Source organism: Rattus norvegicus, chromosome 5 (assembly GCF_036323735.1).
Source record: "Rattus norvegicus strain BN/NHsdMcwi chromosome 5, GRCr8, whole genome shotgun sequence".
In the NCBI taxonomy this organism is placed as follows: Eukaryota; Metazoa; Chordata; class Mammalia; order Rodentia; family Muridae; genus Rattus; species Rattus norvegicus.
The window spans coordinates 74,906,004-74,931,079 of NC_086023.1; the positions used below are offsets into that span (position 1 = coordinate 74,906,004).

General features: G+C 40.9%; 2 protein-coding genes across 2 annotated transcripts in view; one reads left to right on the forward strand and one right to left on the reverse strand.

Annotated features, from left to right (window-relative positions):
- Positions 1-17,618, forward strand: part of Rad23b (RAD23 homolog B, nucleotide excision repair protein) — a 38,104-nt gene extending 20,486 nt beyond the window's left edge. The window contains exons 5-10 of the mRNA NM_001025275.1: positions 5,952-6,007; positions 8,734-8,861; positions 10,004-10,139; positions 11,101-11,228; positions 11,934-12,122; positions 16,285-17,618. Coding sequence (NP_001020446.1) covers positions 5,952-6,007; positions 8,734-8,861; positions 10,004-10,139; positions 11,101-11,228; positions 11,934-12,122; positions 16,285-16,398 — 751 coding nt within the window. The 3' untranslated portion in view covers positions 16,399-17,618. The remainder of the gene's footprint in view (positions 1-5,951; positions 6,008-8,733; positions 8,862-10,003; positions 10,140-11,100; positions 11,229-11,933; positions 12,123-16,284) is intronic.
- The window catches only part of LOC120103069 (40S ribosomal protein S18-like), a 462,039-nt gene that overhangs the window by 256,958 nt on the left and 180,005 nt on the right, over positions 1-25,076 (reverse strand). The gene's annotated exons all lie outside the window — the stretch shown is intronic.

Here is a 25,076-nt window from a genome sequence, read left to right on the forward strand (position 1 = left end):
AGCTGACTACTATGTTACATCTTTAATTTCTAAATGAACTCTGAATCATGTACTTGTGTCTGTTTTTCATGTTTGTGCATGTGTATGTGCACACGTGTGGAGGGTATAGGTTAATGTAATGTGTCTCTATTGCTCTCCACCTTACTTAAGACAGGGTCTTTGGCTGAATCCAGAGCTTGCCAGCTCAGCTAGGCTGTCCAATGAAGCATTGGGATCCACCCCTTACCATCCACATTGCTGAGGTTACAGGGGCATGCCTCTGCACCCTACTTTGACATGGCTTTGGTGTGGGGGGGGGTCTAAACCAATTTCTTATGGCTGCCTAGCAGGCTGTTTATCACCTGAGCTATCTTCCCAGCCAGCTTGTTTCTGTTTTGATAGTTTACTATTAATAATATAGGCATAAATTTTTATGTAGATTTCTATATTCTAGATTTAAAAGTTTACTGGAAAGCTACTACTTATTTTGACTAGAGATGTTCAAGAAATATATATTTTAAAAAGAATAACTATAAAGCAGCCAGTCATTTTTATTTGTTGTGTGTGGCCATTGTTACATATGAACAGAAGCATCCTTCCATATCAGTAACTCAGCTGCTGTGTTGCACTATATTTTTAGTTCTGGCGTTTGTTAGTTCTGATAGGTTTAGAATAGTGTAGTTAAGATCTTTGGGTGTTTTCCTCATCTATAAAATATGGGTCAAAGTTAGACAGTCTAAAGCAAGTGGGAAGTGGCGTGTGTGCAGAGACTGCTGAAGAAGAGTCAGCAGTGTAGCTGTTTCCTCTGATGCCTTTTGTTGAGCCAGCAGCTGTGAACAATGCAGACTCATTTATTCAGAAGTGCTGTCACAGGAGATGATTGGCACCTGTGGCTTTTGTATAACACTCTTAGCCACCGCCTCCTCGGCAGAGCTGCTTCCTCATTACTTACTGCCGAAGTACTGCTCACTGAACCTGGTAAATCAGATGAGGAGTGGGGGAGGGATTGCAGTAAGGATTATTGAGCAGGTATTTTGGACAGGATTGTGGTTTTGCATTTGATTTTTTTTTTTTTTTTTATTTGCTTGCAGGCGGTGGTGGGTCGTTCTTTATTGATAGTGACAATGGCCAAAGCAAATGGTTCAGTCATAGTAACTTGCCTAAAAATCATAGAAGAGATTTCCTGCCTTATCTAAAATATGACTTCTGTTACTACTAACCTGAAATGGCACTAATACACTATTTTTGTTTTCTGACTTAGTACAACTTGTAAATAACACCAGTAGCAGGAGCTATGTGAACTTGGAGTCAGAGCCTGTCATAGTGGAAAATGCTTTAAAGCCATGTTTGAAAGCAAATATTTATGGTGTTCATGACAATATACACAAGTTTGCCCCTCATACAAGGATGTGTTCCAGATGTCCAGTGGGTACCTGCTATGCTGGGTTTGGTTCCCCCCCCCCCCCCCCCCCCCCGTAAACATGCTCCTGGTAAAGTGATCAGGCATACTAAGAGATTAATGACTAGAAATTAGCACAATTAAAAAAAAACTTACTGGAGGGGTTGGGGATTTAGCACAGTGGTAGAGCGCTACGCAAGGCCCTAGGTTTGGTCCCCAGCTCCGGAAAAAAAAAAAGAAGCTTACTGGGATAAAAGTAGCACATGAGCCAGCTATTGTGGCCCATGACTAATCAGAGCACTCCAGAGGCCGGAGCACAAGGATTGCAACTTCAAAGTCAGAATGGGCCTACATAGTCAGATTCTGTCTCAAAGAAAAAAGTTGTTTGAGGTGAGCCTAGTTTTGCATGCCATTAATCCCAGCACCTGGGATGGTTCTCTGAGTTCCAGGGCCACCGGGGCTATGTAGAGAAGACCCTGTCTCCAAAAATAAGTACTTTGAAATTTGTCACTCTGCACCTCTTCCATCCCCAGTGCCATTGAGAACATTTATCCTGGCACTTACAGGAAGCTTCTCTGCTGTGTTTCATTCCTCAGCATCACTACTCTTGTATTTGGGGCCTTTATTAAAATTAAAATAAAGGTCTCATAAACACGATACTGTGGCACCTCATCAGTGGTTTTGGTAATTGAGACTACAGGAGACACACATATAGTATGGATATAATGGACACACGGCGTTCGTGACTCGGGTGGAAGCCGACAGCACAGTATTTCATCATACTGCTCAGAATGGCACACAGCTTGAAACAGCTTCTGAGTTGCTTCTTTCTGGAGGTTTTAGGGGTTTTAGAAAAACATGAGTTATGGGACACTTTTGTTTTAAATGTTCTACTCCCAAATGTGGCTTCAATGTGTGACCTAGTCAGCTGTGTTTTGGAAGAGTCTAGAATCTCCTGTTCCTTGCTGAGAAAATAGCTCAAAGCTTAAGGGACATTGTAATAGTTTCTTGTGTTAAACTAGAATACTTTTCTTTCAGCGTCTGTGGCACCGTTGCCTAACTTAAACCTGTTTCCCAGTATACAGCTAGGATGTATTCTGTTCTCTGGAAGATCACCAGAGTTGAGTTAAACCATTTCATCAAAGTCTGTATGTAGAAAGGAATTTAGGAATTTGACAAATTGGTTACTCCCACGATCTAGATATTACAAATTTAATGTCTTTAGTTAGTAGTGAGTGACTTTCTTAATATCTTCACAAAGCTCACAGTATGAATATCTCATCTGAACAGAATATTAATGTGCTAATTAGATTAATTTTTTTGCCTAAACTCAAGCTGTTAATCATTCTAGCGTGGGTGGGAGGTGGTCATGTGGCCCTACCCCAGCTGAGGAGTTACTGGCAGTAGATGGTTGCTGGGGAAGGGAGTCATTTTTCTACGGGTAGGGGGCAGTTATAGCCACAAATGGATTGTCCAAGCTCTAATGGATGGCATCACACCCAGGGGCATATAGGCAGTACTGTTAATTCTTTTAATTCTCCCAAGAGTAAGTTAGGAAAGGAGACTTAATGATCTAGGAAAGCAGACTGTAGACTTCTTTTTTTGTTTGGGATTTTGTGGCAGGGTTTCTCTGTGTCCTGGATGGAACTCATTATACAGAGCAGTCTGGCTGGAAACTCAGGTATCCTCCTGCCTCCGCTTCTTGAGTGCTGGCACTAAAATTGTCTATGCTTCCTAGTTGGACTTTATACTCTAGCTGCTACTTGAGTGTCATCGCTGTTCAGGAGTTCTATTATATGTGCTGCTGTAGCAAGCACTTAGCTACTTAGTCTTTTTTCTTAATTGTGTATCTTCAGGGAGTATGACAGAGGGTCTAGAAGACAAGACAGATGTGTCCTTTTAAAGCACAGCACTTGAATAGGCGTTAGGAGCTATACTGGAGGCTTCTTCTCCATCACTGCTGGCCAGGTGTTTTGTTTTCTATGATTTGTTTTGTTCAGGTCAGTTTTGGTTTTCAAAGGCTACCTGTTAACAATATAGATTGTGGTGTTGATCACTGCCATTAAGAAACTGCACTTGTGGGCTGGAGAGATGTCTCAGTGAGAGGACCTGGGTTCAGTTTCATCATTTACATAGTGGCTCACAATCTTCTGATGCTCTATCTTAGGGCCTTCTAAGGCACTAGTCACATGTGTAGTGGTGCATAGCAACATATGCAGGCAAAATACATTAAAATCTCAAAAGAGAAAGGAAGGAAGGAAGAAAGAAAGAAATTCATTTCATTTGTGCTTTGTGAGTCAGTATTGTTGGCCAATGACACATTAGTCAACTCAAAATTTATCTTGGGTTCTGTCGCTGAAGTAGGAGCAGGTCTCCTGACTGCTAGAGTATAGCAGTAATCTGCCACACCGTTAGTACTTTCTGACATGTGAAAGTGGCCGTGGAATGTAAGCCAAGCTATACAGCAACATTGTATATTTATTTTCTTGGAGTAGTCTTGCACAATTTCATTGCATTTTTGTATGTGTGCATGAACATCCTTGGCATTCATGTAGAATTCAAAGTACAGCTTGTGGGAGTTGGTTCTCTCCTTGTTCCCAGGAGTCAAACTCAAGTCCTCTTGCTTGGGGTGGAGGGCAAGTCTTTCTGGTCTGAGCATGTTTATTAATGTATGGTCTGATACATTCAGTAATGAATGATTGATTGTCTTTATAATTAGGAAGAAGTGGTAAGACTGAGTCAAGATTGAGGAATAGTATTTTAAGTATTGATTAAATGTTGATAAATGCTTCATCATCTGGAGGTGGGAAACAGGGATTCCACATTATATACTAACAAGAATCAATTCTAATAAAGATTCCATGTTAGATAAAGTTAGAACCTAGTAAAGGATGAGGGGAAATAAAACATGTTAGAAACCAACTACACCGTGTCTTATTTGAGTTTGTTTTGGCCCACTAGGTGGACTGCTAAGCATTTGTAGGAAAATGTTGACATAGACCTGGGCTTATTAACATGAAATAAATTTTAAGTTAAACTTTAGAAACTAGTTGGGAGGGTATGTGTAGTGGTACATGATTACAGTTCTAGCACTTGGGAGACTGAGGCAGGAAGATCACAAGTTCAAGGCCAGCCTAGGGAATATAGAAAACAAAATAAGCTCTATACAAGCAAAACTAAGATAGTTCTTTTTTAAAATAGAAAACTGCTATATTCGTGGTTGTCTCGGTTGTAAGAGCCTTTTGAAATTTTTTGTCCTCCACATACTTAATGTTTTAAGAAGTAACTTCCTTGTGGGTGTTATGCTTGGTACTTTCCTGAGTGCATTGTTTCTGCTCTTAAAAGTTGGAATGAGGGATGGTGAGGAGGTGGCTCAGTGGATAGAGGCACTGGATTCCAAACCAGACAACCTGAGTTTGATTTACTTGCCTGGCCAATATGGTAGAAGAGAACCAGCCGCCGCTCATTGTCCTTTGCCCACTGTGTATATTGTGCCTATGCAGACACCTATGAACACAAACACATTTAACTCAAAAGCTGAAATTGGAGAGAAGTTTAAATGTATGGAGTGCATGTGATAATTTTTACTCTTACTGTCACTTTAAAATTTGTAATAGTGGAGCTGGTGAAATGGCCTAGCAATTATAAGCACTAGTTGCTCTGGCAGAGGGCCTAGGGTTCAGTTCCCAGCACCCACATGGTGACTCACTCACATGGTCTATAACTCCATGTCAAGGAAATCTAATGTCTCTTCTGACTTCCAAGGCATTACACATGCGGTACACATATCTACACTCTGGGATATGAAAATAAAGATTGTAATTACCTGCTACTTAATATCATAAATATTGTACACTGAGCATAACTTCAACCTCCTTTAATTGCTCCTCCCATTTGTCCTCTTCATTCCTCTAGGTAGCTTCACATCAAAGCGATTGTGTATATCTACTGTCAGCAGCTCCATGGTGTTTTATAATCTTGTTCGTCAGCCTTTTAATTTTGAACTTCATCGATTTCTCAACAGAACAGAAATTTGCATGTCTGCATGCATGTTTTTGCTGGTTAACCTAGGACCTTATGCCTAAGGTTTTCTTTAGGTTAGCATAGGATCTATACAACCACCTCTTTTTGCATATGCAATATAGCTTGTATGCCTTCTTTCCCAATTAGTTGTTGAAAACTTTCATAGAAAACCTCACTGAAAGACGTGGCCACCTCACTTGGTTTATGTGTGTGCTCCTTTATCAGATACTACTTTCAATGTTCTGCTGCTGCAGCTTGTTTTTCTGGGGTAATTTAGCTGCGGTGCTATTTTCATTCTTAGAGCAAGAGTTTTAAGGGTGTTACATTTATAGCCTTTTGATGTTGTTTGCATTGATGAATTCTCAGAAGTCTTAAGATTGAAATTTTTTCATTAACTATAAATCCTACAGGTACAACTTTGGACATAACCTCTTACGAGACTGGATTGCCCACACACTTTAATACTTAAACATATCCTTTAGAAATTAGTAACTATAAAATGAGTTATGCAAAACTTTTTGAAATGATTTTTTTTCTAAACTCTTTACAGTACACCAGGAGATTCTTCTCGGTCAAATCTTTTTGAAGATGCAACAAGTGCCCTTGGTGAGTGTCTTAGAAAACACCTTGTCAGATGTGCAGTGTCATCTTCTAGACCACACTGACAGTGTGAGCTTCATGACCACTTACAGTTAAGCTTTAAAATGATTTACTTATATCGTTAGTACTAGAGACTTTGATGTATTCTTTACTGAATTCTTTAAAATCTCTTCTTGCGGTTAAGTACCTCCTTTGAAGCAAATTATTTTCCAATGTGAACTTTATGTGGTCTTAACAGGTTTGGTCTGTGGATGGCCTATTACAGAAGGCCTTGTCATTTTCTTTTGTGTACCTCATATTTGCTTGCTCACCTCCAGTCTTCATTCACCTTGCTGTCTTTCTAGATTTCCAGCTGCCTCCTGTTGCTTACATGGGCACATAGTAAAAAGGTCTTCTTGCCCCAGTCTTTGATTTGACCTGTTTTAATAATGCTTTCTCCTTTCCCTTCATCTCTAAACTGTCAGCTTTTCCCTCCTATGATTAAACCCCTGGAGTACGGTTAATGTTTTTATTGTTTATCCATGTTTCTGTTTTGACATAGTAGGCAAAAGACTGGGATAGTTGAAGCTGTCTGTTTGACTGGGTTCTGGGCTTCCCAGCAGCAGCAGCAGCAGCAGCAGCATTCCAATGGCTCTAAAAACCCTTGGGATAACACATTGGTCCTGAATGAACTACTTGGGCTTTAACTCCTTGATACCCTCATCGTATGTAGTGACAAAAATGTAGATGTTTTAAATAGCCTAAGATCACCTAGGTATACTAAATTCAGAATTTCATCTTTGAGAAACTGTCCTGGGACGACACTGCCACCAAATACTTTCAGTAAACATCCGTTCATGAGACAGAAGGCATACTATACTTCATACAGAGGAAGCCATGAATTATAGAGAATTGTTATAAAGGCATTGGAAGAACTAGACAAGAGGAGTACTTAGAGAATGTTAACCATTCTGTGGTTCAGAGCTGGAGCCAGTTGGTACTTGTCCCTAGTGTTACTAACGGTTCTGGTTGTTGCCAGTATCGCCAAGATGGTGCTGTTGAGCAGGAGCCAAGTAGATGATGCCTTTTGTTGTTGTTGTTGCTGCTGCTGCTGCTGCTGCTGCTGCTGCTGCTGCTGCTGCTGCTGCTGCTGCTGCTACTGGTCATGTTTTTACTTACACACATCTTAAGAAGAGGCATATTTTGCTCATGTTTCAGTCTGTAGGAAGCAAAACAATCTATGACTTGACCAAGGAGCCAGCACACAGGAATGCTAGTGCCCCTTATATTTAGCCTTTATATCCCTGGACATTCCACGGCAGCTTTATAATCCCTGGGTCTCTGCTCTGCTGAATTCGTTTCTTTAACTTCCCACTTGGCTTTTGTGATCCCATTCCTGTTCTGTGTATGTCTCAAACCCTTCTTCTCAAGCACTCTAGTAAAATATTGTTCCTGACTAATTATGTGCTTTCCATGGTTCTGGCTTAGGCTATAGTTAAACATTTAAGCTGTGGGAATGGCGGAATACCATGCATGTGGGATTCCCACATGAATTAATGCTACTCATTTCCCTCTGAACTTGCAGACTTGTTTATGTAAACTTCCAGGGGGAAATCTGCAACCTTCCAAGTCTTTGTTCCCTTACTTGCTTGCACCAGTGTGTTTGCTGTTGTTCATAGGTGACAACATGGCTGCTGGTCACTTAAACTAGAGGACAGAGTTGGGGGTGGAGAAGGGAGACCATAATGAATCCACTTTCTGACGTGGCAATGCAGTGGTGCCATAACACAAGTGGGAAAGAAAATAGTTTTACAGACAGGTGAGTTGAGAGTTGAGGGAGCAGCTCTCATTCAGGCAAGCTACTGTCATCAGGGAGGGTTGGGGATGTTAGTGACTCAGATACAATACTTGCAACCTGGTCTGAAATTGTAACTTTTCCAACCTTTGTTTCCCATTAGTTTGAAAAATACAAGGTGTCAAAAGAAAAAGATAAAACACAGTCTTACTGCACCAGAATTGATTGTTTAAAATATATATAGCAGTGGACTTGGTTTTTTTGTGCAATAGCATTTTTCTTTATGCCTCATACTGTCCTTGAACTTGTGTAGATAACACTGGCCTTCAACGCACAGCAGCAGTCTTCCAAAGGAAGTATAAGAATGATCCCCAGGTGCTGACTCCCCTGTCTCTTATTGACAGGCTGCCTTCCCTGACCTGTAAATTCTTTCTTGTATCTGTACCTGGTATTTTTACTATGCATATAAAACCTCCTAGTTTTCTATTACTTTTGTAAGTTACCAAAGTTATCTGGCCATTTTTGGTAGGTCAGAACCTTTGACCTGAATTTTGCTGCCTGATACCAAGGAAGACTGTATGTTATTTGGAGACTTGGGAGAACCTAGTTCCCTTTCACTTCTAGAAGCTTGTAGACCCCCTTCTCCACCCGCAAAAAACAGCAGCAGTGCTTTTGTCTTTATTGTCTGTAACCCTGTTTCTGTCCCACTTTACTTTTAAGGACCCTGTTGATGACATTGGGCCCACCTGAAAGGTCACTTCCCTTTGTCATACATATTTATAGATTACATATTTATAGGTTCTGGGAGTTAGAATGTGACGTTGACTTACTACATTGTTAATCGTCTCTGCCTAGCATAGCAATATGAAACACTAACATCATGGAGTCAAGAACTATGAGGAGAATGTTGAATGTTCCTGTACTTTTCTCCCCCATTGTTCCCCACACACCTGTTTAGTGACAGGTCAGTCTTACGAGAATATGGTAACTGAGATCATGTCAATGGGCTATGAACGAGAACAAGTAATTGCAGCCCTGAGAGCCAGCTTCAACAACCCTGATAGAGCTGTGGAATATCTTCTAATGGTGAGAACCGTGTTTTACTTTTCTCTTTCAAACTCTTGAAATTAAGGTTTTAATAAATGAGTTAACAATTCAGTGGAAAGCATTATATGCTGGATAGTTCCCATCCCCACCCAATATTGAGATTTTGCTATCAGGTAACCTTCTGGAAAAGATTCTGAAATGATTTAAATGATGTGAGGTGAGTTAGGAAGTGACTCTTGTTTGGGGTAGTTGGTGCCTTTCATGCTAATGAAGCGCAGGTGAAGGCAACTCTAATTGAACAGACTGATACCTTAGGTCTCTTATGAAGTACTTAGAGCAAAATTAGTTTTCCTCTGGAGGAGCCAGCATTAACTTTTCTGTCTGAGAATTTCATGCCACATTCTGTACCCTGAATCTAATTGTCTTGTAACTCCATGTGAAAAATAGCTGTTTTGAATGCCTGTAGTGTAGCCCCTGTTAGTCACTGCTCTTTCTTCCTTATGAAAAGAAATTTGGCCTTGGTTTAATAGGAAATGAACTCATTACCATCTGTTAAAGTTAAAAATTTGATGGATTTTTAAATGCGTATAATTGTGTGCATCAAATCTTGTGCATCAAAATAGAAAATTTGAGTGTACCTTTTAAATTGTACTCATTTCAAAAGATAAATGTTTGAAACATACAGAAACTCAAAATATAAACTATTAACATTACATACCAATTTGTCCATCTTTGAAGTTTTTCTTTTTATGTGTGGCACTTTCTAGGTGATACTTGTTTAGAAGCATTAGATCAGTAGAGGAGACTTGGTCGCTTATCCACCAGTTGCCTGGTTTGTGTAAACACAGTCCTTTGTTTCACAGAATGACAGATTATGAAAACCTCTGCACCAAAAGTCGCCTGGAACCCATGGGCATTGAACGCCTTAATTACTGATACTCTTAAGAGTTCATTTGGACATGGGTTGTGGCTGTTACTGGACAGTGCATCTGTCACTGGAAAATTCTGTTGAACAATGCTCCCTTGCACTACAGCATTGTATCTGGGCTACTTGTAAGATTCGTGTGTGTGTGTGTGTGTGTGTGTGTGTGTGTGAGAGAGAGAGAGAGAGAGAGAGAGAGAGAGAGAGAGAGAGAGAGATTTACATTGAGATTGATTAAAATTTGAAATTGTGTTGGCAGGGAATCCCTGGAGACAGAGAAAGTCAGGCCGTGGTTGATCCTCCTCCACAGGCTGTGAGTACTGGAACTCCTCAGTCTCCAGCAGTAGCTGCAGCTGCAGCAACCACAACAGCAACGACAACCACCACTTCTGGAGGTAAAGTAGCTGTTAGGTGGAGAATGGTCTTTTAGTGTAAGATTGTTTAATGTAACGTACTTCACTGGTTAAGATTCATTCCCAGAACACTTGGATAAGCTTTGTTTCTTCACTCAAAGAGGAGAGATTCTCTGGCTTTTAGTGTATACCAGTGTTATCAGAGCTTACACTAGTAGTTCACTCTGGAAAAAATGTGTATTCACAGTTTGAATTGTTTGACTTTTGAGTGGATGTCTTACCTTGCTAAGAATTATCATTTCAGGCAGGGTGTGGAGGCACACTCCTTAATCCCAGTATTGGGAAGCACAGGTAGACACACATCTGAGTTTGAGGGAACATAGGGAACGTAGTCTTCGCAGCAGAGTTCTCAAATGGCCAGGGTACATAGAGAGACACGGCAGTGGTGGTGGTAGCAAGCTGATTTCTAAAAAGCTGGGGTTTTGTTTTTTTTTTTTGTTTTTTTTGTTTTGTTTTGTTTTGTTTTGTTTTGTTTTGTTTTAGGTTGATAGCTTCTTGCTCTCATTTTGGCAGTTGAGACTCATGTAGTGCAAAGAGGAGGCATAGCTCTGACTCAGATTTATAGGATGCCACCTCCTAGGTAACTGTGGTCCCTGAGTCTCACTTCATTATTGTACATAATATAGGACTAGATATCCATAAACATGCATGTGTTTCTTATTGTGAGCACAGGCAATAACATGACAACCTTTTATTTTGATATAGGACACCAGCTTTTTTGTGATGGTTCACAGGGCATGGTGGGTGGGCTTGCCTCTCAGCAGTCTATCCTTTTGCTAGTAGAAAATAGTATAACTTTTTAGAGCAGTGGTGGCAGGCACATTGGAGTTTGGAGACCTTGTGACTTACTTTCTCTATAACACGAGAACTTAAGTCATTGTTCAACTACCTGCTGTTACATATACTTACTGTTTTTGTTTTGAAATGTTTGTATATATTTCAGGCCACCCCCTTGAGTTTTTACGGAATCAGCCTCAGTTTCAACAGATGAGACAAATTATCCAGCAGAACCCCTCCTTGCTTCCTGCTTTGCTACAGCAGATAGGCCGGGAGAACCCTCAGTTGCTGCAGGTGACTCATCCATATTAATTTGGAAAATGGGCTTGAATGTTGTTTTATTCTGTACTACAGGTAAACCAGAGCCTGTGTTCTAGGTAGGCATATTGAGGAATGAATCGAGATAAAGACTAGTCAGCGTGCATTGCTTTAACTGCTTACGTTAGCAATGGGAGAGGTTGGTTTCCTCACTCAGATTTCCCAGGTACATTTATGTGTTAGGGAATCCGAGAGGCTATTTAATTTTGTGACTTGCTTTTCATGAGCTTGCTACTAGTGGACATTGCCTCTTAGAAACTTACCTGTGGGCATGCTTCATGCCCAGACCAGAAAATAGGCACAGAATAGCCTAGTGAGGAAAATAAACTATACATGAAGAGTAAGCTCTCTACTTAGGCCCGTGGTAGCTTTTCATTGTTGGTTTTTGTGAGTGGAGTATTTGAAAGAATTTGCATGCTCTCCTTTTTTTACATTTCAGAACTGTTGGGTTTCTTTAATAATAATGTAAGAAATCACTTAAAACTAACTTTCTGACTCTTTTAGACAGAGCTGGTCTGAAATTCAATTTCCTATAGGACTCGGGCATGCCTAAGATGATCTGTTTCTGCCTTCTAATAGATGAAATTAGTGTAGTTCCTCGCGCCTGGCTAATCTTTTTCTTGTTTTTATTTAGGAGTAAGTAATTATGTGTTATTTCTTCTGTTTTTTACATCACTACAGCAAATTAGCCAACACCAGGAGCATTTTATTCAGATGCTAAATGAACCGGTTCAGGAAGCTGGTGGTCAAGGTGGAGGAGGAGGTGGTGGAGGTGGTGGAGGTGGAGGCGGTGGAGGAATTGCAGAAGCTGGCAGTGGTCACATGAACTACATCCAAGTAACACCTCAGGAGAAAGAAGCTATAGAACGGGTGAGTTTAGGTACAGTTGAGTTCCTTGGTCACTGTATTTACACCACTCTGCACCTTGGGCCAGTGGCTCCTGCTGGCATGCAGCTGTGGCATTTTTCTGTCCCTTGCCCCAGGGACTGCGGTAAAGACTTAACTCTTAGCCACATCCCCTACGTTGTCCTTTCTTGGCTCCAATAGCAGCAAAGTACCTTCTTGAGTAAATCAAGTATGACTGTTAATTGGCTAAAGCACTAAATATTATAACTAATTCAAAATCATTCGTTTTTCATACTTCAGATTTTACTACTGTCCCCAAAATGTTAAATATCTATATGAATTACATGTGAGTAGTGTATAATCAACATGAGAGAGACACTAACTCCTTATGTCCTAACAAGTGGACTGGTACAGGCTTGGGCCCTGCAATAGCATACCTTGTGATTCTTTGATCAGTAACTCCATTTCTCCCTCACTTTTGACATTGTTTTCACATTGTTATGAAGTGTTTTGAGATGGTAATCAGATAGAGCCCTGTGTTCACAGAGATCTCTGCCTCTCCTGCTGTGAGATTAAAGACGTGCATGCCCATGTCTGGCTTTAATTTTCTTCTGTACTTAGGCTTCACTTGGTTTCTCACTGTAGCTTTTCTTTTCTCTGATTTTTGTGTTTTGTGGTGTTTTCTAGATCATTGCTTAATCCAGGTGAAAGGTTTATTAATTCATCCAAAGAATCCACAGATTGCCTTTATGTGTAGGGCTGTGATCCCTTGTGAGTTCTTTTGGTATGGAGTATGCCAGTCTGCCATTTTGCCTGTGGATATCCATGTATCCCAACACCATTTGTTGAAGACTTTGAAGGTATAGGTTCCTATAAAAATGTCAGTGGTGCATGGATGTGTCAGGGTTGTTTGGGGGCTTAGTTTCAGTCCTTTGATTTATGTTTATCCATAGCCACCCAGGCCAGTACCTTACTCCTCATTCACTACCTTTACTGCAGATTTCTAGTTTCAGGCTTGGGACAAGTGGTCTGAAATAAGAAGTGCATATTTAACATACCAAAGTGTACCAGGCTTCTCAGGCCCTGTCTGTCTCAGGGCATAGCAGGCATACCCCACCATGACCCCACCATGGGCTGTGCTTCCTCTCACACAGGGGCTCTTCACTATATAATCCAGACGTTTTGGTTCTCTCCCTTTCTGCATTTCTCCTCTCTGCATTCTCTCTCCCTCTTTCCGCCCATCTCACCAACACTGCCCTCCTGTCTTCTATCTGCATGGCAACTTCACTGACCCGCCTGTGAGATTGGTGAACCTGCCTGAGAGCTCCCCCCAGGTTGAAACCTACCTTTATACTTTAATTTGGCTTGAATCGGCTCATTTTTCTGGCAGAGAATAATTTATCAACAAGTATGAAAACAAAGGGTGTGGAGCGCTGTTCCAGATCCCTCATTCTTCTGTGTAAATCTCAGATCAGCTTGTCTGGGATAGAAGTTTTGGCTGAGTTTTTCTATTCTACTTATCCTGGAAATGGATATGAGGAATGTCCTGAATCTCTTTTTCCCCTCTTTGGTTTTTGAGTTTGTCATTGAGGCAGTCTTGATATACAGTAGCCTGTGGGGGCTTTCAGCTTGGTACGTGGGTGAGGATAACCTTTAAGTCTTGATTCTTCTCCATCGTTTTGCAAGTGCTGGGACTGCAACATGTAGCACTGTGCCCCCTGAGACCTTAAAACCGTCTGAGTGAGATGGAGCAGCATTGTGATCCCAGCACCCGGGAGCTGTAGCCTTGAGACTGACTGTGTAGTAAGATCATTTCAAAACAAAGAAACAACTTAATGCTTACCAAGGCTTGTTCTATGGTATACGATAGCTATGGTAATTAAAAATTAAAAATGTGTACTACATTTGAGTTTATTCCTAAGAGCTATTCTTTTTGATGCTGTTGGGATTTTTTTCTTCTTAATTTCAAAATGTTCACTATTAGCTGCGTAGAAGTACAGCTTGGTTTTGCACGGTGATCTTATAGTCCCCTAAACTTGCTAAACTCATGTGTGTGTTTATTCCCATGGAGTTCGCTGGTGAGGGAAGTTCCCCTTCAGTGTCAGGGTGTGAGGATTGTCTCATAAACGGTTAAATACTTTTTCTAAGTATCAAAGGATCATCTTCCATTCTTACAAATAATTTATTCTATGTAGAGGAACATTTGCATTCCTGGGATAAAGGCCACTGTCCATTAAATAAAGGTGTTTTGTTCAGTTTCCTAATATTTAGTTGAGGGTTTTATACCTGTATTCATAACAACTATTACTTTGTAGTTTCTCGGTCGTGGATATCTTGTTTTAATACTGGGGAATTGGGGCCTCACAAGAGTAAATGGTGTTTACTTTTTAAATTCTTTTTGGAAGAATTTAAGAATTGGTATTGATTCTTTAAGGAGTTGATAGACTATCAGTTGCCATTTGAACCTTCATTTTTCTTGGGGAACTCCTGTGCTTACGTACTTCATTACACCTTTCCTTTGTCAAAAAGGTAGGAATTGTTCTAAATTTATTCCTTGAATCTTTAGGTTTCTTTGCCTCCTGGTCATCTTAAATGTTTGTCAGTTAATGATCTTTTTGTGGGTTTCGTTTGTTTGTTTTTTGTTTTTATCATTGAAAGATATTTTCTCTCCTGAAGTTCCTGCCCTCCACTCCAGCCACACTCTTTTCAGGTGGTGTTTTGTTTTGTTTTAAATGTTACTGATTTTCTTGTTAATATTAAGTGGTTAGTTTTACTCTTAATTTATTAAGGTTGATCCAATTATTAAAGAAACACACATGTATCCATATATGCACTGAGTATTTGAGACAGTAATATGCTCTTATTAAACATTCTCCTGTTGTCAAGACTAGTTGCCTTATAGTGCTGGTTACTTTCTTTGATTTCCTTGTTGGTGCCCTGTCTGACTGTACCCTGTGACTAATAGTGGTGCAATTGAAGTCCTCGGGTACAGCAGTATTGCTGGTTTTTCTCTTCTGTGGTAGTTCTGTTGGTTTGGTGTATTTTTGGCCTCTCGTTATATCTGTCTATCATTATGTTTTCTTGGCCCCCTCCTTTTAGTTGTAAAAATGTCCTTCATCTCTGGTAACAAATTTGTCTAGTAACTAAAGCTATTCTAGTTGTCTTTTGGTTATTGTGTGACTTTAAGTCTCAGGTTTATGTCTCACCACAGTATGTCATTGAATTGTTCCAACTCTTTCTTGTTACTTCAGCTACCCTAGTTTTAATTTGTACACAACTTAACTCTTAACAAATTCATTTTTGAAGTTTTCTATTTTAATTTATAAATAGCTTCTTGTGCTGAATTGGGGTTGGGTTTTTTAGTTTGTTTTTTGTTTTTGTTTTGTTGTTTCCAGTTTTTAATAGTCTTTCTGTAGTCTGTCAGAGAAAGGCTTTGAGACAGTTGAGGGAGGTATTCATCTAAGAAATAATGATTCTATATAGTAAATAGTTGATTTGAAGGTTTTAAGGGCTTTAGTCGAGTTTTTAAATGAGATTCAGTAACTGATATTGATGATTCAAATATGCTATAAATTTAAGCATAGTTGTCTTTATTTCGCAATACATCATGGTACTGTAATTGATCATCCACTTTTCTACTATAAAGTGTTGATAAGGCAAGGAACTGAAGAGCAGCATTGAAATATACAGGCCATGTTAAGCAATGCAACATTGATTTTGGAATGTAAAGTGAATGATATATTTGATTAAAAAAAAGAAATGAAACATTTGCTTTTACAAGAAGTTGATGAGCAAGTTAAGGTATTTCCACATGCTCTCTCCCTTTCTTAAACCTTCCCTTACTAAAGCCATTTGATATCCATATTTGTTTGTGCTCATTTACTTTTAAATCAGGACAATTAACTACTGGTTTTTAGTGTAGGTACCAGAGCATACTTTTAGCATAGAGTGCCTGTTAATTTAATCTCCTTAACTCAGAACAGCATTAAATAAATATTTTCGATTGTTATAATGTTCTCTCCACCCTAAGAGTGTTGAACAGTGAGTCCAGGTTCCAGTGAGACTGACCTTGTGTGATTTTGTTGAGCGTTTTCCGTGGTGCTGTTTGTCGCAATCCCCAGTATGTAAGCAGACTTATATCCACCATAGTTGATAAGCTGGATTTAATTGCTTCCTTCTTTTCCAGTTAAAGGCATTAGGATTTCCTGAAGGACTTGTGATTCAAGCATACTTTGCTTGTGAGAAGAACGAGAATCTGGCGGCCAACTTTCTTCTACAGCAGAACTTTGATGAAGACTGAAGGGACTCTTTTGTACCTCACACTCACACCAGTGCATTACACTAACCTTGTTCACTGGATTGTCTGGGGTGACTTGGGCTCATATCCACAATATTTGGTATACGGTAGTAGGTTGGTGGGGTGGGGGTGGGGAGCTAGGCTATAGGGCAGGGATACATACAGTGCATGTCTGCTTCAGTCAGCAGATGCTGCAGGTCCACACAGTGTAAAATACTACACAACCAAACACCGCCTTTACAGGGCTTTATTCTTCTACGCAGTAGGTAACTTTTCCTGGGTTTCATTCTTTCTAGTGTACTAGATCCAGAAATTTAGTGTGATGCCCTGCTTTCTCTTTTCTTTGACTTAACATTGGTTTCTGAAAGAATCTTTGCTACCTAGAATCTACAGTCTGTTTTATGGCAACACTGGATAATGGCTTTTTGAAATTGAGGGGGAAACATTGGAGCATCTGTAAACAGAAATGCCAAATTATTGATAGTCATTGTTGCTGCTTCACATGAGTATGAAATTGATGCAGAAGGAAGCCCATTCTTCATGTTCAGTGCTTAGGGTGGGGAGGGCAGAAAGGGGGCTTTTTCTTAAAATGAAAATAATTACTGCTATTTTAAAATTTCTTGATTATTGAATGTGAGCCCCTCTATCTAACATGATTTGAGAAGCTGTACACTTATAGGCAGAGTTATTTTCCTGTTTACATTCTGTGTTGTTTGGGGGATTGGTAGGTGTCTGATTACTGTTTACTTCACTGTTGTGTTGCAGTAAAAGACTTAAAACAACCATTGCATGTTTGCTTTCGGTGTATCCCTTTGTGAAATTAGCACTTTTGGGGCCAATGAAGAAACTTTGCTGCATTTACTCCCTTTCCCTCCCCTTTCCTCAGTAGAAATGTGTTTGATCAGCAAGTTGTGAGTCAAACTGCTGCCTTTAAAAACACCACAAAAGCTGATTCAGTTCAAAATGAACGCACATCTTTCAAAACTGGGTTTCTGATACTTGTGGATGTTTTTCTTTATTAGATAAGAATGTATTGCCATTAAATCCATTAGTATTACATTGCTTTCAAAGAAAAGGTGGGTGGAACTATAATCCAGCATCTTTTACTGCATTCAAAGATGGGAGCAAACTTTTGTATGGTTGGGAGATGTGGCTGGAAAGTACTTTGGAAAATATACAATCAAGCTATTTCGTCGCATATTAAAAGAAAAATCTCAATCACAGTGTTGGCTTTTATTTGGAATTTGCTCATCTTGCTTTTTCTTTGGAAACTCCGTCATTGGCATTGTTATTTGATTGTAAAGAGGGGCCCAGTATCAGCTTGTTGAATTTGTCGAATCTTTTACTGAACATAAATGTTCAATAGACGTGACGCTTCCCACCATCTGATGATGATGGCTTTGCAGACCCCCTGGACAGTCTCTTGTCCCGTGCTCACCACCGCTTGGTGATGACTCTTAAGCTTTCTCATTGTGTGCTCATAACCCGTTCATGAAAATAAATGAAACCGTGATTTTCCTTCATGCTGTACCATGTTTAACTTCCATGTATTTATTCCGTAAATGTGGTAGGAAGTTGGATGTTGTATTGCCCCTGTGCTTTACAGTGGATCATGGGAGATGATGTCTTAGGGGAATGACACAGATTACAGCATTCTTTGAGGACAGAGCGGCAGTGGGTTGGGAAGACGGTAACACATTTCAAGTGGCATAGGAGAATGCTTCCATTTGTCTGCCTGCTCCTTACTGCTCAGAATGTTAGCATAAGACGACACAGGAAGCTTGTAAAAATAGCAGCTGTTGTTTCTCCTTGGAAAGTGACAGCAGAAGTTGGTGGCATGGAACTTCTGTCCTTGAACATAAACCTGCAGATAGTAGGAGTAATGATTTCCCCAGAGGACAACAGGGCCAGTGTGACCATTCCTTCCGCAGCAGAAACACCATCCATGAGCAAAGCGGCTTTTGTGCCTGTTGCTGTTACTGCTGAATTAGATAGTTTGGGTAACTATGTTTAACAACAGAGGTGACTTGGACTTTTGGATCTTGTATTTGAGATATACTGGCATCCTTATTTTTGTTGTTTATCTACTCTATTGGAAATAGCTTGAATTCATATTTGTACGATTATTTTGCCATCTTCTAGTCATATATTTTTGTTTCGTGGTTTAAAAGTACTGAAATGTTCCACCCTGTTTTCTTGTACTAGATGGCTAGGATTCCAGAGAATTGACTATAAAGTATTTTCAACACACCTGATATTGCATTTCTCATTTTTTTTTTTTTAAGATTTCTATACAAGGTTAGATGGGAAGTGATGTTGTTTCCATCACCAGTATTTGTCCTCAGTAGAAGCTGATCCTGCCAGCTGCAGGGTCATGGTTCTCAGCTAGCACATGGGCACAGTGGTGGAATACCTGATAGGCTATAACTCACAAAGGTTCATGAAGGCATTTAAATTAATAGATGGCACAGAATTACCAATTCCTCCGTTTCCAGGACCCAGCCCAAAAGTGATAGCACCTCTAACTTGAGAGCAGAGATTGCTTTCTGACAAGTGGGCTGATCACACTTTTTTTTTCCCCCAGAGCTTGGGACGGAACCCAGGGCCTTGTGCCTGCTAGGCAAGCGCTCTACCACTGAGCTAAATCCCCAAACCTCTGATCACACTTTTTTATTTCCTGGTTCAGGCTGGAAAGCAATAGCCACACAAGTAAAATCTGGTTTACTACTGCATGCCACAAATGGTCTTTACCTTTTGTTTTTTTGTTTTTTCAAGACAGAGTTTTTTTTTTTTTTTTTTTTTTTTTTTGGTTCTTTTTTTGGTTCTTTTTTTGGTTCTTTTTTTCGGAGCTGGGGACCGAACCCAGGGCCTTGCGCTTGCTAGGCAAGCGCTCTACCACTGAGCTAAATCCCCAACCCCAAGACAGAGTTTCTTAAGTAGTCTTGGCTGTCCTGGAATTCACTGTATAGATCAGGCTGCCCTGCCTCTGCCTCCCGAAGGCTGAGATTAAAAGTGGCACAAGGCACAGACTTGACATTTTTAAACAGTACTGAAATCAGGTTCTGTGGGGTGGGAATAAACACGTCATTGTCCTTGTAGTTTTGCTCATTTAGCTGTTAAGTGCTGGTGAGGTTTGCTGCTGATCACTTGGAACAACTGGAACAAAATAGCTCCTAATTTGTCACAGAAAATGTTCAACCTTTCCTGCTCTCTGGCTGTGCTCCCTCTGGTTTCTATCTTGCCATGCTGAGACATGACTTAAGGTCTTCACTTACTTTGGCTCTCATGTGGATGTCACAAGCTCCTAAATCCACTAGGAGCATCTTGAGCCTGGTATGTTAACCTTCTGGCCTTGGGTTGCTTTGAAGTCTCTCCATTGACTCACGGTCCTTGTTCTTGGAATAGGATGATGAGAATTGGTCCCAAGCACACTAGCGTTAGTAGGTGCACCTGGAGATAGGCCAGCAATCACAGTGCAGGATGAGAGACAAGAGCAGAGCGGTTTGGCTGCTTTGACTGCCTGGGTTTCAGGGTCTTTTTCTGCTACTGATTTGCAGAGGAAATGGGGAGTGCACTGATGAGGTGGGGCAGAGGCTTGCACTTGCCAAAGAAGCACTGTCGGTAATGGGAACTGCAAGGAGGCTCAGGAATCTATGGAGCTCATGTGACTGTGGTCTCAGATTATGTTCTCCCCAGGGTCCTGAGACCAAAGAAGACTCGGTGTAGTGTGGTCTTTGCCATCCTAACATCCTCCAGGAACACATGGAAAAGCTGTCATCCAGGCTTGTGCCTTCTGCAGTCAAGCTGTTTCCTGTTCAACTGCCTTTAAATGGCTTTGTTTTCAGGGCTCCATTCCTTGGATATATGATGGATAGCATTTCCCCGTGGGTTGCGCATCTTTCCTTGATACCCATGGGAAGTTGCTTCTAGGATCTCTGCACTCCAAGGACCCCAGATGCCTAAGCCACTGACATAAAAATGTCTGTATAACCTGCTCAATTCCTGTACTTTATCTGCAGATAACTTGCAGTACTCAATATGAAAACCTCTGAATATTCTTACACTTTTAGGTGAGACAAAAAGTACACGGTCAACATAGGTGTGGCTTTAGATGAAAAATGAAGAATGAGTGTACACCTCATTACATGGCTCTGGTTAGCCTGTTAACCAGCATGTAATCTGGGTGGCTTTGTCTCCATTCCTCCGCCAGCCCCTCAAGTGGGATTCTAGGTATTCCACCACTCCTGGTCTCAGACACTTGATCTGTACTCGGATGGGTGTGTGGATGAGAACTCGGGAGAACCATGGTGTAAAGATTGGGAAACTCCATGTTCGTTTATCATAAACTCTTAAAAGGGTTTGTGTTGAGTCACCATTCTCCAGGAGCATGGGAACAATAGGATTCAGACATTGTTATGAGAAAGGCTGGAGAACTGTGAAAGCTAATGGAGCTTCAGTCCAAGGCTAAACAGACTGGACTGTTGGAATGGGGTTATGCTGGTGTACAAGGTGTCACTGTGAGCTATGCTGCCAGTCAACGGCTGAAGAACTTTGTCTTCCATTCAGGCTATCCTCCCAAGCGTCATGTTGCACACTTGTAATCTTAGCACTTAGGTGTCAGGATCTGGAGTTCAAGAACAGCCCTGACTACATAGCAAATTCAAGGCCAGCCTGGGCTAAAAGAAAAAAACCCAGAAAAATCCTTCTGAAATTAAAGACAAAACCAGATTTTATGATAGCCACCCACACTGATGAGAACAGTCTGCTTTCCTCGTAAGACAAGATTGAAATTCTGATTGCCTAAGCCGGTGGGTTGAATATATATCCTCCATGTTAGGTATGTACATTACATTATAATTCATGACTAGCAGAATTGCAGTTAAAAAGTAAAAACAGATCATGTAAGGAACTAACGGCATTGAAGAGTCGCAGCAATAGGAAGGTTGAGACTGGCTTAGACCATGGGCACATCTAGATAACACTTTGCTATTTGGGTATCCCTACCTGGGTCATAACTCAGGTAACTAATCACCGCAGACTGCTTTCTCTCCACAGCCCTCCATACTTACATGGGTCCTAAAGCAATGTCTGACCAGATGCTGGGTTTAGGTTATTAACAGCCTCCTCCAGTGTCAGACTCCCAAAATTATTTGAAAACTGACTTTAAGGTGTTCAGTCGCAGGTCACAAGTTGTGTGCGTGAGGTAGCACTTGACGTGTCACCTCAAAACTGAGAAGACCAAAGTTTACTGGGGAAGTGATGCTCATGGTGGTTTATAGTGTGGGGGACTGACTGTATTCGATTGTTTGGTGAGCCTGGTGTACCTTCTGTAACTTCTCAGCACTCTGATGTATGGCTTCAAGAACATAATTTCAGGCTCTTTTTTCTTTCTTTCTAGATTTTCTTTTGGTCTGTTAGATTTTGACTAAGATATTGTTCTAAGGAAATTAAAACTTAGTCATTAAACATTTCACGTCTATATTTGACTCTTACTATGTAGTTCTATGTACAGCTAGTCTTACTAGTTGTCCTGGAGCTTACTATGTAAGTCACAGAGGTCCGTTAGCATCTCCTCACAGTGCTTGGACCAAAGGCATGTGCCTCCATGCCCAGTGACCCCTACTCATTCTGAAATACTGCAGTTCAGTGTGGCTTTTATAAGTTTGCACCATCTTTTCAAATGCAGTATTTATATACATATTTAATTTGCAGGAGAACATGGAACTAAACAAAGAACTTCTATAACCTGATGTCCACCTCTGAGAACCCTTTCCAGTTTTGCAGCTTTCTCAGCAATGTCCACTGTAGCCAGAGTCCCAGCCAGTTCATAAGCTGCTTGTGGTTTTCTTGGTGCAGGCTCTTTCTTTGATCTTCATGACTTCACTGCTTCCCAGGCAGCTGCCATAAAATGTTGCTCATTACTGGACGTGGGCACAAACCTATTGGGAAAAAAATGAGAATGTTACTGTGAAGTGAGCAGATTATTTTTCTTGATGTTTCTTTGCTTGGAGGCGGTGGCCCTGCCAGGCTTCTGCCCTCGAAAGCTAACCTGTGTTGTAGCTGACAAGTTGATGGGGCGTCAAGTTAACCTTTTATAAATACCTTGTTTGTCACTTACTTGCTCTAGTGTCTACTGATGCTTCTGCATCAGTTCTTACTGTCATGCTTGCCATTGGTGACTTATAGACCTAGTGAATTTGTTAGTAGTTACTGTCCTGGATCCTTTGCATCTTCTTCCTGTGATTTATATTGGTCAGGCCTTGGCCTCCTGTTGTGCTCCCTTAGTACATACTTTGTTACTATCCTTATCCCTGGGGTGGACTTGTCAGGCATGTGTGCTGTGCCAGGACCTAGCCACTCTGACTGGTTCCTTGATCCCTGGCGTACCTATTCCCTCCTTGCTGCTTTGACCGCTGGAGTAGTAGCTTTCTAAAATGTGAAATGAAGACTACTTGTCTTAGTGCCTCTGAAGTCCATGAACGCTATGACTCCGTGACTGTTTTCGGTTCCACTCATAGTTTATTTAGCACATTTCACATGGGGTAGATGAGGTGATGTCATAGCCCCAGAAAAGACCAAGAAAAGTGAGACTCCAACCATCCTTGGTGGAACCAGAAGGCACAGAGATTGGCAAAGCTCCAATACGATGAATGCCATCCTTCTCTCTGCTTATTTGAAAGTTGCTTATAAAATGACTTGTTCTTATGGTTTTTTTTGTTTGTTTGGTTGGTTTTTTTTTTTTTTTTGATTATGTTTATGTGACTGGGCTGCCAGTGCTTAAGAAAGCTGGAAGTGTGGCATCTCCTTGGAGTTCTGAGTGACATCAGTTGTGAGCCACCCAACTGGGCACTAGGAACCAGTCTTGTGTCCTCTGTAAGAGCAGTGTGCATTCTTAACCATGGGCATCTCTTCAGCCCTGGAAAAAATATTACTTTTATTAAAAGATGTTTTTAAAAATTCGTGTGATGAACTTATTTTAGGTAAATATTAAAAAACAAAACAAAACAAAAAAACAAAAACAAAACCTTTGGACTGAGCCCTGGTGTCACTGGCCACTAATCCCCGTACTCGGGAAGCTGAGGCAGGAGAATGGTGAGTTCCAAGTCAGCCCAAACTGTTTCAAAACAAGGAAACTATGCATCTTGACATTTAATGTAGGTAAGTGAAAACCAGCACAAACTGAAACCTTGAGGGTTTTTGAAGGGAAAGGAGGTCCTAGGACCCATAAATCAGAGTGCTGCCATGGCAGATGGTGGGTTTTCTATTTCACACTTAAATGACTCAGAAAAATGAGGTATTACCTCCTGTCTGCAGGAGCCTAGTGGGAGAGCCCCTGGGATGCTCATGGTACTGCAGTAACACCTTCCCTCCTCCCCCAGATGCAGAAACCCCCTCAAAACCACTCCACTGGGCTGGACGCAAATTCATTTTCTTTGTTTTTAAAGAAATGTTAGATATTCTTAATAGTCATACACATAGCACTGAAATGCATTTCACTAAAGGTCAGTGTCTTCTGATTCGCATGTGATGTTTCTAACTAGGTTGGCATAATCAAGAACAATGCAGATTATTTGTTTTGTTTTGTTTTGTTTTTTCTTTTTTTCAGAGGTGGGGACCGAACCCAGGGCCCTGCACTTGCTAGGCAAGCGCTCTACCACTGAGCTAAATCCCCAACCCCGTTTTTTATTTTTAACCCTTATCTGTTCCTGGCTAATGAATACAAATTGAAACAAGTCTTGCTTTTGAGACATTTGAGAACCTTCCATATGCATATACATAGCTATGTAACTAAAACCAGACTTAAACAGATTTTGAGGTGGCATTCCCCAACTTTGTAAAAAGTTGGACATTTCCTAATTAAGTCCAAACATCTGTAGAAAAGGGGGAAGTGATGACAATATTTGAAGGTCTGATATATATACATACATACATACATACATACATACATACATACATACATACATACACACACACTTAAACCAGAATCAACAAAATTCTTGTTTGCCATTCATAGACTGATTTCTGGTCCACGGGGTAGATTATGGCTCGTTAAAAGGCAGGAGACATTGTGTTGGGATAGAAATGGCAGTGACTGTCTCATTAGTGGCCTTTTAAAGATAAGTCACTGAATCTGCCTCTTTCTACTGGTGGAGATCATTTATGGTCCGGAGTTGCACTGTTGGGCTTTGTAAACCTCTCTCCAAATGAGGCCTTTGTTCTTAGCATCCATGTTGGAGAAACTGACATGTTTTCCACCCTCACTGACCATGAAGGTCTGGTCCTGTCTTTTTTCTTTCTACAGTGTGGTGTGTTGCACACTTCTGAACAGAAATCTCCCCTTTCTAACATGACCCATTTGGTTTTTATTTGGTCTTTGGTCCTCAACACACAACTGTTAACGACTCCCAGGTCAGATCTCTCTCTCTCTCTCTCTCTCTCTCTCTCTCTCTCTCTCTCTCTCTCTCTCTCTCTCTCTCTCTCCCTCCCTCCCCCCCCCCGTCCCGTCCCGTCCCCCACCCTCAGGTGTCCTGAATCCCCAACTAGCATTAACCTTAAACTCACTGTAGCCAATGATGACCTAGACCCCCCCCAGTCTTCCTGCCCCCACCACCCAAGTGCTTGGATTGCAGGCACACACCACCATGCTCAGTTTATGTGATGCTTGGAACTCAAACCTAGGG